A 13,890-nucleotide genomic window follows, 5' to 3' on the forward strand; every position below is an offset into this window, starting at 1 on the left:
CTAGTATCCCTATCTCTAGATCCACCTTTCTCACTGACTACTGGGTATCTGTCTGTCTGCTGCCCCAGGCGGCATCTCCGACTTAGGATGTAGGAAGCTTATCTTTCACTCCACCTCGTCCAAAGACTTCTTGGCCTACTTCGTTCCTTATCTCAGTGAGAGCTACTACTCTCCACCCAGGAACCCTGGCCAGAAACCTGGATGTCATGCTTCTCCCCATTTCAAGGTCAAGGACTATTACATTCTCTTAACTATACTTCAGAAATATTTCTGTCATCCAGCCTCTTATCTCTGGTCCCCCGTTATAAGGCTTATATTATATTATTATATTGCTTCAAATTTCATCAATGCTGTTATCAGCAGTTACTTATCACTTCTTGGTTACCCCAGCCTCTACCACCTCTGTTCTCTTTAGAACAGAGACCATCAGACCTAAAGATCTTATTGCTGGTTAAGGTTTTAAGAGTTGATGCGGTATTGCCTTTGAAAATTAGTACCTGGGGCTGGAGAGAGGGCTCAGCGGTTAAGGGCACTGGTTGTTCTTCCAGAGGTCCTGAGTTCAATCCCCAGTGACCACATGGTGGCTCACAACCATCTGTAATGAGATCTGGCCTGTAGGTAAAACATGCAGGCAAAACACTGTATACATAATAAATAAATGAATGAATAAATCTTTAAAAAATTAAAAAAAAAGAAAATTAGTATCAAGGTGCAAAACCCCATATCCTCACTGTCACTTTGTAATGATACAAAAAGATGCTTTAACTTAAAAAATTAGAAACTACCACATTTTCAGAGTAAAAGTCAGGATCTATTAGGATGGGGAGTGCTGGTTTAGAATCTAGACTGCAACAGAGTGGCCTTTCACAATATCATTCTTCAATTTGAGAGTGTAGTTTATCCACATGGTCTCTAGGTAGCTCATCTGTGCCTCTCGCCAGCTACATTCGTGTGTTCAGGTCCATCCTCCAGTGCGGCTGTAGCTGGAGACAGACTTGTTGAGGAAGTAATCAATACCAAATAAGGTCTCAAGAATGGTGTTCTAATCCTGCAGAACCATTTTCTTATAAGAAGGATCAGTCACAGCACATCTAAGGAGGTCATCTGCCAGCCAGGCAAGGGACCACACAGCATCTAACCCTGGTTGTAGCAGGCTTTTTCTTTTGGGGCCACCAAAGAAAATAGGCTTCTATCCCCACAGCTGTGAGGAAATAGAGTTCTGTTGTTTAAACTACCCAGTATTTGTCCCAGCAGCCTGAGTTAGCCAATTCACTCTGGAAATGCCCCAAGTTATCGGAAGTTGGGATGGAAGTGGAGGGCACGCTATTGGTAGAGGTCCAGACCATCAAGGTCATTTCGTTTAATCCACCCTCACGGCCCTCTTTTTCATTTTCAGTTACTGAGACAAAGTCTTGCCTGGCATTCCAGCCTTGCTTTGAGTTCAAGACCCTCTTGCCTCCACCACCCAAGTGGCTGGATTGTGTGTACCACCATGTTCAGGTCCCTCTTATTTTATAGTAGGAATTTGTGGTTCAAAGGATGTGAGTTTTCAGAGACACTAAGCTGTTGCTAAGTGACTGTTCTCAATTAGAATTAGTGTTTTCTCTTTCCCGTGGGGCACAATGAAGCTCTCCATACTCATTGCTGACTTTGCATTTATGTGCATGTGTAGATTTTTGTTTGTTTTTGTTTTGTTTTGTTTTTTTGAGACAAGGTTTCTCCGTGTGGTTTTGGTGCCTGTCTCGCTGTGTAGCCCAGGCTGGCCTTGAACTCACAGAGATCTGCCTGGCTATGCCTCCCAAGTGCTGGGATCAAAGGTGTGTGCCACCACCGCCCAGCTTTGCATGTGTATTTTTATGTTGCTTTATTTTGTATACTTATCTATGTTCTGTGTGCCACTAGATTTTTTATTTTCCTGATGTGTTTGGTCTACTTACTTTTAATATTGCTAATTCTTTTTTTTTTTTTTTTTTTTTTTGGTTTTTCGAGACAGGGTTTCTCTGTGTAGCTTTGCGCCTCCCTGGAACTCACTTGGTAGCCCAGGCTGGCCTCGAACTCACAGAGATCCGCCTGGCTCTGCCTCCCGAGTGCTGGGACTAAAGGCGTGCGCCACCACCGCCCGGCCTAATATTGCTAATTCTTAACCAGAGAAAGAAATTTGAAATCTAGGCATACATTTGGGGGAAAAAGAAAGAGTACTTTTCGGAGGATTGGAGAAGGACTGCCTGAACCTTTGAGAAAAAGAATGTGCTTCTGGTTTTTTGTTTTTGGTGTTTCCAGACAGGGTTTCTCTGTGTAGCCCTGGCTGTCCCAAACTCCCTCTGTAGACCAAGCTAACCTTGAACTCAGAGATTTGCCTGCCGCTGCCTCCCCAGTGCTGGGATTAAAGGCAAAGGCATTCACTACCACCTGCCCAGATATGCTTCTGTCTTTTAGTGCTGGGGATTAATGCAGGGCTTTTGGCGTCCCAACATGTACCCTCCCACTGAACTACACACACTCCCAGATCCCATTTTTTTGTAACTGTGTTTAGGCCTGTATAAAGTAAAAGCACTAGCAAGGACAACCTTAGCACTATTTTGACACCAATGAAGCTTGACACCTAGTTTAAAACTAATGAAAACACCAGAACTCTCCAGGTGGACAAAGATCTATAGTCAGTAGAAGTCCATAGTTCATCAAAATAGCCACTCACCATCTCCTTAGGCAATGGTCTAAATAAAAAATTGCAATCTGAACATGGGGTTCTCTAATAAGAGACTAGGGGTGAATGAATATATGGGCAAAATTCAAGTATACTCTGTTGAAGCATCTTTCATTTAAAAACTGACCCAAACTAAGAAGTTGGAGTGCGTGTTTTGGAATCAATGAAGGCCATGTTCCCATTGGTCAGAACTTGTGCTTGTCATGAGTTAGAAAATGACAGAAGCGTGAGAAAATCTTGTTTTGAAATCCGTTCTCCAGGCGGTGGTGGCGCACGCCTTTAATCCCAGCACTCGGGAGGCAGAGGCAGGTGGATCTCTGTGAGTTTGAGGCCAGCCTGGTCTACAGAGTGAGTTCCAGGAAAGGCACCAAAGCTACACAGAGAAATCCTGTCTCGAAAAAACAAACAACAAAACAAAACAAAAAGCCGGGCTGTGTGAGATCCAGGACAGGCTACACAGAGAAACCCTGTCTCGAACTCCCCCCACCCCCCAAAAAAAAGAAAGAAAAAAGAAATAGGGTCTCTATATATAATCCTGGAACTCGCTATGTAGACCAGTTTCGCCTGGAACTCACAGGGATTCTCCTCTTGAGTGCTGGGATTAAAGGGATTATCGCCCTCCAGAGAGGATCCTATCTTGAATCTTGGGAGGTTGGGAGTACAGTACAAGAAAGGCGGAATCCCGGCTACCAAAATTATCCCAAGCTTCTCGACAGCGTCTTCGTAAACTGTGACAGCGAATTTAACGCTGTCTTTGAGTCATCAGATTTAACGCAGTCATCAGGGATGTGTATAATCAACATATACTTTTTTTTTTTTTTTTACCCCCCTCTCGTCGCTTCCTGCAGGACTTTGAAAACCCGGGAACATTAAATTCCTCGTGCTCGGAGCAGCTCGGGCGCGCTGGAAGATGCGCACGGAGGAGGACGCCCTGGGTGTCAGGTCGGAGGCCGGCTGAGCCAAGCCGGGCGAGGGGGCGGGGCTCCGGCCGCGTGCGGGCCCGGTCCTCCGCCGTCCCAGCATTCCCTGCGCCCCGGACCATCGAGAGCGACTTCCGGCGTCGCTGGTGGAGGTGGGTGAAGAAGGAGCGGGTCCTCGCCTCTCGCTCTCGTTCCCTCGCTCGCTCTCTCGCTCTCTCTCTCTCTCTCTCTCTCTCTCTCTCTCTCGGGCAACATGGCGGGCGTGGAGGAGGAGGAGGCGGCGTCCTTCGGGAGCCACCTGAACGGCGACCTCGACCCGGACGACCGGGAAGAGGGGACCTCCAGCACGGCCGAGGAAGCCGCCAAGAAGAAAAGACGGAAGAAGAAGAAGGGCAAAGGGGCTGTGTCAGGTAAAGGAGTCATGTTCTCGCCGTCCCTGCCAGGAATGGCCGAACGCCTTGGCTCGGGCCCGGCACCCCGGCCCTGGTTAAAATCGCCAGGCCTGGGCGGAGTGGCGTGGCCGCCTTCCTCCCGTGCCGCGGCTGCTCGGGGATGGGGAGGGGGGGGGGGCACGGGGAGGAGGAGGAGGAGGAGGAGGAGGAGGAGGAGGAGGAGGGTGATGCCTCCGCTTCCCGAGGGGTAGCGCTTCGGGTCACGGAGCGCGAACTCAGCTCCCACGCCGTCCGTGTCACGGACCTGAAACGTGCACGGGGTTCGGCTCCACCGTCTTCCACGCGGTTTGGGCGCTGCCTCAAAAAAGAAAAAAAAAAAAGCCCGTCTTGACCCTGATCGCGGCCTGCTGGCTGGACCTACACCTAGTCTCGTCGAGGGTGGGGGCGGGGTGGGCGAGCATATTGCCGGGACTGGACGCCCTCCGCACACCTCGTCCGCATTTACACCGGGGCTTTAGCTGTGGGCTGCAGGTTTGGTGTGTGTGTGTGTGTGTGTGTGTGTCTGTGAGTGTTGTGTCTTCACGGGCAGACTCATGTCACTGACAGTTGGCGGTGGTGCGAATCTTCACGTGCTTCATCTCACAGCGTAGTCCAGCGTTAGGGTTTGTAGGCGTTTGGATGCAACTTGCATGCCGTGTAGACAGAGTATCCTGTGGTATGGTTGGGTTTCCTCCACCGGTGATACCTAAAACGCCGGCAAGGCGAGGGAAACAGCGGCACGTTTACGGCTGGACCGTGTTAACGAGGAACGTGTTTGATCTTGAGACGTTTTTGTTGCACAAGCGCCTTCGTTTCGGTCCAAAATTGTTTTCGCCTGCTCGCATTTAAGATTCCTCAGATAAGGAATGAGAGAAAAAAAAAAATGGGGTTTGAATTAAGAAAAATTGGAGAGGATTTAGCCACATTTCAGAAATTTGGTGGATAGATGGGAGTGATAGCGTAAGAGTTGTACCCTTGGCTTTTAGGGTTTGTTTGTTTTTTTTGAGACAGGGTTTCTCAGTGTGTGTAGCCTTGGCTGTCGTGGAACTCGCTCTGTAGACCAGGCTGGCCTCGAACTCACAACCATCTGCCTGCCTCTGCCTCTGGAGTGCTGGGATTAAAGGCGTGTGCCACCATTGCTCGGCCGTTTTCAGCTTTTTGAGAGGGTTTCACTATGTAGCCCTGGCTCTTCTGGGATTCCTCCCCAACACCAGTGGACAGGGCTAGCCCTCAATCCACAGAGATCCTCCTGCCTGTTCTTAATACTTTTGTTTTTTGGTTTTTTTTGAGACAGGATTAGGGTTTCTCTGTGTAGCTTTGGTGCCTTTCCTGGATCTCGCTCTGTAGACCAGGCTGGCCTTGAACTCACAGAGATCCTACTAGCTCTGCCTAGTGCTGGGATTAAAGGCGTGCGCCACCACCGCCCAGTTTACTAATATTTTTTAATAGTTGTCTCTCTCAATGGGAATCCTCCTTCAGTAACCAGAATGTGCTAGAGTGTGTTTATCTATGTAGACATGTTGCTACTGCAGCCGGATTGTAATTACTTCAGGCGTGCTTAGATGTTTAAGAACTTGTATTTTAGTAATGGGCTGTCTTTTCCTATTTATTTTGATTTTTGCCCAGTTGATGTGTAATAAATCCTCTTCCTGAGGCCTTCAGCATGATTGCCTATTTTAAATATCTATTTAATAATTAAAATACTTATTGCCATCTAATTCTTAAATATCCTTTAAGGTTAAACTGCATAGGAAGAGGGACCAACTTACATTTCCATGTATCCTGTAGGTGCTATCATGTGTAATGGGGAATTTTCTAGAATGATATGCGTGGACAGCACTACTTAGGTGTGGAAGGTCGTGTTTAACAGTTTATATTAATAGTGTTTTAGTTTGTGTCCTGCGCCACTTATTGTGAAAGGACTTGTGAACTGTGCAGGATCATTAGATATGTTCAGGTGTGGTAAGTCCTTTATTACATTTGTCCTGTTTTGTTTGAACAGCAGTGCAACAAGAACCTGAGAAAGAACCAGGAGCCTCCGTAGATGAGGTAGCAGGACAGCTGGAGAGACAAGCCTTGGATGAGAAAGAGCGGGATGATGATGACGAAGGTAAACGGTTCATTTGATCTTTGCTTAGCAAAGACAGAAAATGCAACATTCGTTATTCAAAGATTATTTCATGTGTCTGTTGAGTGCCTGCATGTCAGTGCACCACATTTGTGCTAGACCTTAAGAGGCCAGAACAGTGTGTTGGATACCTGGAACTGGAGTTAGAGGCTGCCTGGTGTCTGTGCTGAGAACCAAACCTGGGTCCTCTGTGAGAGCATCAAGTGCTGTCTCTCTCATCTGTGAGCCATCTCTCCAGCCCTGAAAAGAGGACATTAATTAGGAAAATATGCTTATTTGACCATATAGTAATCGTCTAACATTTGACTTGTTAAAATTTAATTAATGTCACAGGTAAAAAGGAAAGGGTATTTATTAGCAACCCTTGGCTGTGTTGAGTACCTGCTCGATAGCAGGATTTTGACTTTCAGATGTGCACTTGGCAGAAGGCCAAGTGCTGCGTGAGTGTGATAAAATTAGAGGCTGGCTGTTTGCATATTTACTGAACTGCTACTACGTGCTATCTATCTAGGGTACTTTCATATGCCTTCTCTTTTTTTTAATCTCACAAAACCAGCTGGGGTAGATGCACGTGCGCACGCGCGCGTTTGTGTGTGTGTGTGTGTGTGTGTGTGTGTGTGTGTGTGTGTGTGTTGGTTATATGGCATGGCTAATATATGTAAAATAGTACCAAAATTTGAAATCCAGCATCTTGTCCAAAGTCTGTCCCTTCTCTTGTCCATACCAAAATTGGCTTTCATCATTCTCAGATGTGCATACTGGAGTGTTTCTAAACTCAAGTGTGTTTGGCTACTATAAGGTTTCTTAAGACAGAAATTGCTAGAATTCTAGTATTGAGGCTGCCAGTAAAACAGTGGAGCAGAGGAGATGAGGAAAACCATCACTATTTTGCATCCTGTTTGGCAGAGGGGTGAATGGGGCTTTCCCAGTCTCTGATTTTTGGTTGTCTGCTGCCAGCATCAACTGCTCTACCTAAGGACTGTCAGTGATGCTTCAACTACTCGCTGGATAAGATAGTTTGAATAGTTAGTTGTTTTTACTTTAGAAAGATAGGTTCACTGTCTTCAAGAAGCCATCAGCTTTTCCTCTTCCTTAAGCATACCTCTGTTCTATCTTGCTTCAAATTATAGATGTATTTTGAGCTTTGAACAAGAAAAGGATTTGCAGATTGTAGGTAATACAGTGGGCTGTGAGTGTGGAACCTCACAGTGCATTCTTGAAGTGTGCCTTGTTTCATTTCACCTATAAAGTTGCCTGAATCTTGTTGACATTGAAAGGAGACTTTTGTATGTTAGATTGGTAGTCTTCTCCCAATTTGAGTTAATTTTGTTTCTAATTAATTGACTACCAGAATCAACATTACTTGTATTTTTTTAATCACCTTTAATTATTTTGTGCATGCATGCATATCCATAAAGCATATATCAAGGTTCTAGTACAGTCTGAGGGAGTCGTTTCTCCTTTCTACCGTGGGAGTCCCTCGGGTCCAGCTCAGGTCATGAGGCTGACAGGAAGTACCTTTGCCCACTAAGAATAAGGCAGAGACCTTTCCACCTGCCTCTGCTTCCCCAGAGTTGGTAATATAGGTACAGACACCATGGCTGGTCTCTGTGGTGTTACGAATAAGCTTTGGAGGCGATGGAAAAAACATATATTTCAGAAATACTCCTTTAAAGAAAAACTGGTTGCTGTGGTTGAGAAACAAAACATAGAGGTGAAAAGGCACTCTGTTGTGCATGTTCAGTTCAGTGCAAATTAGGTTTGGAATGTGGAGGTTGAATTTTGGAGTAGCTGAATGAAGGAACTCTTGTTGGAAGCATTTGGGACTTGATTAAATCCAAATTGAACTTGGTGTTGGTAGCTCTTGAAAGGCAGAGCCAGGCAGATCTCTTAAGGTCAGCCTGGTCTACCATAGCAAGTTCTAGTACAGAGCTACATAGTAAAGCTCTGTCTCAAGAAAGGGAAAGAAAAACCAACTGAACAGTCCAAATGGAAAAGACCATTTGTTTGAGTAGGGATTACTTGAGAAAGTTTTGAAGCATGGTGCACAGTGCAAATGAGAAGATTCCTTGAGAGAGCCTGGGGAAAAACATAGGAAAGGTGAGATCATTTTTAAGGCCACTTAGCAATTGGCTGTGTGTGGTAATGAATATTTAAATTGGCTGTTTGTAGTAGGGATGGAAGGAAGAATTAAATGGAGCAGTAATAGAGACTTCCAGTCTGAGGAGCAGGGAGGTGGGCATTAGTACACTCTAGGGGGTTGAGTTGGGTGCCAGGATATTGGTATTGCTGACTGAAATAGTGAAGTCAGGGATAGTCTCCTAGAGATTGAGGAAGGGTGATTGCAGGCAAGGAGGAAGATAATGAATTTCTTTTCAGGTGTATTGAACTTGAAATTGTTGAGTACCAGTGTGAGAAGTTGATCTTGTGGCCATCTGGCATTGTGCCAGAGGTAGTTTATTAAATCATTTTTTCTTCTGTATGAGACAGATCTTGTGTGGGCTGGGCTGGCTTTGACCTCAGAATCTTCCTGCCTCTTGAATGCTGGTGTGATGGGTGAGCATTGTCACGCTTGGCTTCATTCAGTACTTGATTTATATCCAGAGCATGTTTATTGGGAGGGTTCCCACTCTGAAACGAGAGTTTTCAGTGCTGCTTCCTCCAGCAGGGGCATCTCTGTAAGCTTTGCTTTTCCAAAGTCTGTAGATGGACAGGGCAGGAGAGCGCTCAGTGCACAAGACTCCCATTTGTTCCTGGCTGCAGACTCTGCACGGGAACTGGACCGCAGCATCCTGGGCATCTCACACCCGTGGAGTGGGAGCAGTGCTCTGCTCCAGCTTGTTGTGTTGTTCTGTTTTGGTGCTTCCAGAGGAAAAGAGATCCTTTTTGAGAGACATGCTCTTAAAGGGAGGTCATCATAGCCAGAAAACATTCAATAAATTTTAAGTTGGCTTAGAAACCAACAAGTTGTCCAAAATAATGTTTATTCTTTTAAGTATATAGATTGGTGGGTGTAGAAACAATGTGCAATTGTTTAACAACAAAAATGTAAACGATATAGTCTATATTTAGATTTAAAATACTGAGTGTGGAGGGGAGGTCAGAGGACAGTTTGCAGGATAGATAGATTCTCTTTTCTACCCTGTGGGTTTGGGGGTTGAATTCAAGTCATCTGGTTGGTGGCAGGCACCTCTCCCCACCCACGTAGTCATCCAGCTGGCCTGTGGTCTGTTTTCATTGTTACAGTTCTCACCTTCTCAGAGCATTTGCCTGGTGTCCTTAGTGTCTGGGTCCTTGGCTCCAGACCCTACCCTTGGCTTCGCATCTCTTTCCCCACACAGTGTTGTCTTTCCTGGGATACCATGAGTGCAGTCACTCATCCTCACTTCTGTTGTTGCTTCTCCTCGCTTCCTGTTGTGTGTATGGAGTGTATGGTATGGGTGTGGGTGGGGAGCCAGAGCACGGCCGTGGACTCTTTCTCTCTCACTCTGCCTCGTTCCCTGAGTCAGGGTCCCACTGATCCTGAAGCCCTCCCTTAGCTAGGCCTGCTGGAGCACCCCTGATCTGCCTGTCAATTCCACAGTGCTGCAGTTAGGGGCACGTGCAGCTGTGCCTAACTTCAGTGGGTGCTGGGAGTGTGAACTCAGGTCCTCACCCATGTGCAGCAAGCTTTCTTACCTAATGGGACATAGCCCTTGTCCCTGCCTAATAGTTTTGACAGTCATCCGCTTGTTTTGTTCCTTTTAAGGAAGTATTCATGCATTTTTTTTAAATTTATTTATGTGAATTGGTGGAAAGGTGTCAGAGCCCCTGGAACTTGAGTTACAGACAGTTGTGAGCTGCCATGTGGGTGCTGGGAATTGAACTCGGGTCCTCTGGAAGAGCAGCCAGTGCTCTTAACCACTGAGCCATCTCTCCAGCCCCATATTAATGCATTTTTTTTTGCTAAGTGGTATTCGAGATTTTGCTTGTCCGTTTACTCATTGAAGACTGTTAATTTTTGTCTATTGTGAGTGTCTGTCCAGTCATTTGTATACATGTCTTTGTGTAGATGTGATTTCATTTCTCTGGGTAAATACTTAGTAGGATTCCTGTCACATGCACATGTATCTATAATGTGAGATACTAGAAAGGCCCTTTGATGCTCTGTTTCCCTCTGGAAGCTGCCTCATTTGCACATAACACACAGTGCTATGCTGAGAAACTGTCAAACCAGGCATTGAGACATATGCCTTTAGGCAGTCAGGTCTCTGGGAGTTCAAGGCCAGTCTGGGCTAGAGAGTGAGTTCCAGGACAGTCAGGGCAATATAGTGAAACCCTGTCTTGAAAGAAAGAGACAAACAAACTTTTCCTAAGTGTGTCATTCATGTCAACAGTGAGTGTCTATTGTTAGTATTCTTGTAAGAAGTTGATAACTCCCAGCTTTTAAATTACAGCCTCTGTAGTAAGTTGTATTGTAGTTTGCAGTTCCCTGTAGTTTGCAGTTCCACGGTGATGGGATCTTACTGCTTTGCATGTATCATTTTGAAGTGCGTGTGGTAGTCTTTGCTTCCTGGTTTATTTAGCTGTCACTGAGCTGTAATTGTTCTTTGTATGTTCTGGATGTATGTTTTACAATATTTTCTCCTTTGTGGTGACTACTCCACTTTGCTGATGGTATCGTTTGCAGTACAAACAAGTTTAACTTTGATGACATTCAATTTATGTCCTCATAGGGGTGGTACTTTTTGTGTCCTCTCCATAAATTAAGCCACTGTCTTTGAGGCCATGAGAGGTTCTTTTTAAAAGGTTTTATACATTTTTAGCTGCTATGTCTAAGTGTGTTCTATAATTTTTAAATAAAAATTTAATTAATTTTTCTGAGACAGGGTCTATTGTTAGCCTAGGCTGGCCTCAGGACGTGCTATGTAGCTAAGGATGGGCTAGAACTTGCCATCCTCCTGTCTGCATCTTCTCTGTACTTAACTAGTGTGCTCTGCTAACTGAGGTACACCCACTAACTAGCTCCTAAAGTTGTGTTTTTATGTCAGACATCAGTTGTCAGTTCAGTGAATAACCACTGAGTTGGTATATAGTATTAATGTTGAAATAGTCTTTGTCTACTAGGAATATCTTGGATTGATAGCAAGGAAGAACAGCTTTTGAAAATGTAAATTTCAGTCTGTTAAAATGGTTAGAACCATGAGCATATATCAGTATTCAGATCTGATTCTGGTGGCATCCTGTTACCAGTTAACTTGTGGCCATTATTTTGTACTGATCACATGTGAAACATTGAGTTAAGGAGGCACTTAGCTTCCAAGGGATGCTAGAAGATCAAAGAAAGACCTTTTTATTCAAAGGAGGATGGTTTTAATATCCCATTTAAAGTTTAAGAAGTCCCTGTAGAAAGAAGTTAAATAACATCCAAGTTCACACAGCTGGGAAGATTTTTGATTATCTTTAAAATGCTTGTGCATCTTGAAGTCTTTGCCTTAGGTTCATGTTTGAAGTGGGATGCTAGACACGGGGTGTTTCCCAGAGCAGAAACTGTCTTGCAAGGCTGGAGAGATGGCTCAGCGGTTAAGAGCACTGACCACTCTTCCAGAGGTCTCAGGTTCAGTTCCCAGCACCCACAACAGCTCACAACAGTCTGCCACTCCAGTTCCAGGGGGTCCCACACCCTTACACAGACATACGTGAAGGCGAAAACACCAGTGTATATAAAAACAAAAACTATCTTGCTTACTTCTCCTGTGCATATTGCTTGGCACCTAACTAGCACACTGTTAATGGAATGATGGATATTACATATGATGCATTGAAGGACGTCGGAAGTATTTTCATATTGGGCATTTCAACCAATATTAGTGTGTTTACCATTGAACATAAATTATAAACCTCCCTTTCAAGCTGCTGCTTTAGATACACTGAAAGCATATTTAGTAGCTGTAATTACCACATTCTTGTCACTGTACTAGTTTAACATATCTAATTGATCTTTTACAAAGCCCACAGATAAGGAATCATCATAAGCCATTGATTATGACTTTTGCATGTGTCTGATTAATTAGACGATTGTAGAGTGATAATAAAAAATTTTTAGGAATTCTGTTACAAATCCAGGATTTAAAGGGGCATGCTTCAAAAAGAAAACTGGTCATTTAATTTAAAAAGGAATTTTGTGTATATGGGTGTTTTGCCTGCATGTATGTCTGTACACCATTTGTGTGCCTGGTGCCTGCCGAGTCCAGAAGAGGGCGTCAAGCAACAGATGTCCTGGAACTGGGAATTAAACCCAGGTCCTCTGGAAGAGAAGCCACTGCTCTTAACCACTGAGCCTTCTCTCCAGCCCTTTGACCTTGTTTGTAGGTATAGCTATCTGAAATTGCTGATGAAGTCATATCATTAGATGGAATATTTAATATATCACATGGTGAGCATATGGTAGACCATCATCATAGAGTTGTCTGGAGGATATCTTGTTTATATCCCTATTTCATAGTACTGTGATTTGTGGACAGAGTCAAGTATTTTGTAACATCATTTATTTTTATTTTTATTTTATGTTCATTGGTGTTTTGTCTGCATGTATGTCTGTGTGAGGGTGTCAGAAGCCCTGGAACTGGAGTTACAGACATGTGTGAGCTGCCACATGGGTGCTGGGAATTGAAGCCAGGTCCTCTGGAAAAGTAGCCAGTGCTCTTAACCGATGAGCCATCTCTCTAGCCCCGTAACTTAGTTATTAAGTCTCATATTTGAGTGTTGTTGTTTTTGGTTTGTTTGTTTATTTGGTTGGTTGTGTTTTTTTTTTTTTTTTTTTTTTTTTTTTTTTTTTTTTTGCTATTGTAACCCAGTTGGCCATAAACTCACAAACATTCTACCTCAGCCTTCCAAGTGCTGACATTACTGGCATGAACGTATCTAGCCTTTTTGAGACTCTGAAACCTGTGAACCTACAGGATGTATATATGCATATTGATTCTTGCATACAATTTGACCCAGAACTCTTTTTCTCCAATAATATTCAAAAATAGGCATCATAAAACGTATCCCATTATCCCTCACTAGGTAAGAATCAAGCTTACATTTATTCTGGTTTGCCTACATCATTTACCATTCAGGACTCTTCAAACAAGTATGTTCAGTAGAGCTCTGACTGGCCTGGTACAGAGATACACCTACCTCCCGAGTGCTGGGGGATTAAAGGCTTGTCTTAAATTGATACAGTATTCTTAAAAATATTTTCATTCTGGCTGGAGAGGTGGTTTTGTAGAGCATCAGAATTTGTTTCCTAGGATCCATGTTGGGTTGCTCACAACTGATTATATATCTCCAGACCCAGGGGATCTGACCTCCATGAGTACTGAGCATGATGTGACATACATACATACATTTAATTTAGAAAATATGTATTTTATTCAACAGTTAATTAGAGTAATTCAAAGTAAAAGGTGCTAGTGCTTAATGTCACATCTGATGCTTCTAGAAACATGGAAACAGACTTGTAAGATTGTTGGATAGCATCAGTGTTAAGAGGCATTGTGCCCACACACTGGCTCTTAGGCCTGCTTCCTTTCTCTGCAGTTGAAATAATGTTTGAATTTCTTTCTCAGATGGAGATGGAGACGGAGATGGAGCCGCTGGGAAGAAGAAGAAAAAGAAGAAGAAGAAGAGAGGACGTTAGTGTCTAGAATCGTGTTGGATGAGCAGTGACTGTTAGCCAGC

The 13,890-nt window shown here is 44.2% G+C and overlaps 1 protein-coding gene across 2 annotated transcripts in view; it reads left to right on the plus strand.

Moving 5' to 3' along the window:
- Positions 1–3,800: 3,800 nt before the first annotated feature.
- Metap2 (methionyl aminopeptidase 2) overlaps positions 3,801–13,890 on the plus strand; it is a 29,334-nt gene continuing 19,244 nt past the window's right edge. Inside the window, exons 1-3 of one of the 2 annotated variants that reach the window (XM_059245530.1) lie at positions 3,801–4,034; positions 6,061–6,165; positions 13,779–13,844. In XM_059245530.1, coding sequence (XP_059101513.1) covers positions 3,878–4,034; positions 6,061–6,165; positions 13,779–13,844 — 328 coding nt within the window. In that variant the 5' untranslated portion in view covers positions 3,801–3,877. Of the gene's footprint in view, positions 4,035–6,057; positions 6,166–13,778; positions 13,845–13,890 lie in introns of both variants that reach the window. The other variant, XM_059245529.1, reaches the window with a different exon arrangement.

Source organism: Peromyscus eremicus, chromosome 18, assembly GCF_949786415.1.
Source record: "Peromyscus eremicus chromosome 18, PerEre_H2_v1, whole genome shotgun sequence".
Taxonomy (NCBI): Eukaryota; Metazoa; Chordata; class Mammalia; order Rodentia; family Cricetidae; genus Peromyscus; species Peromyscus eremicus.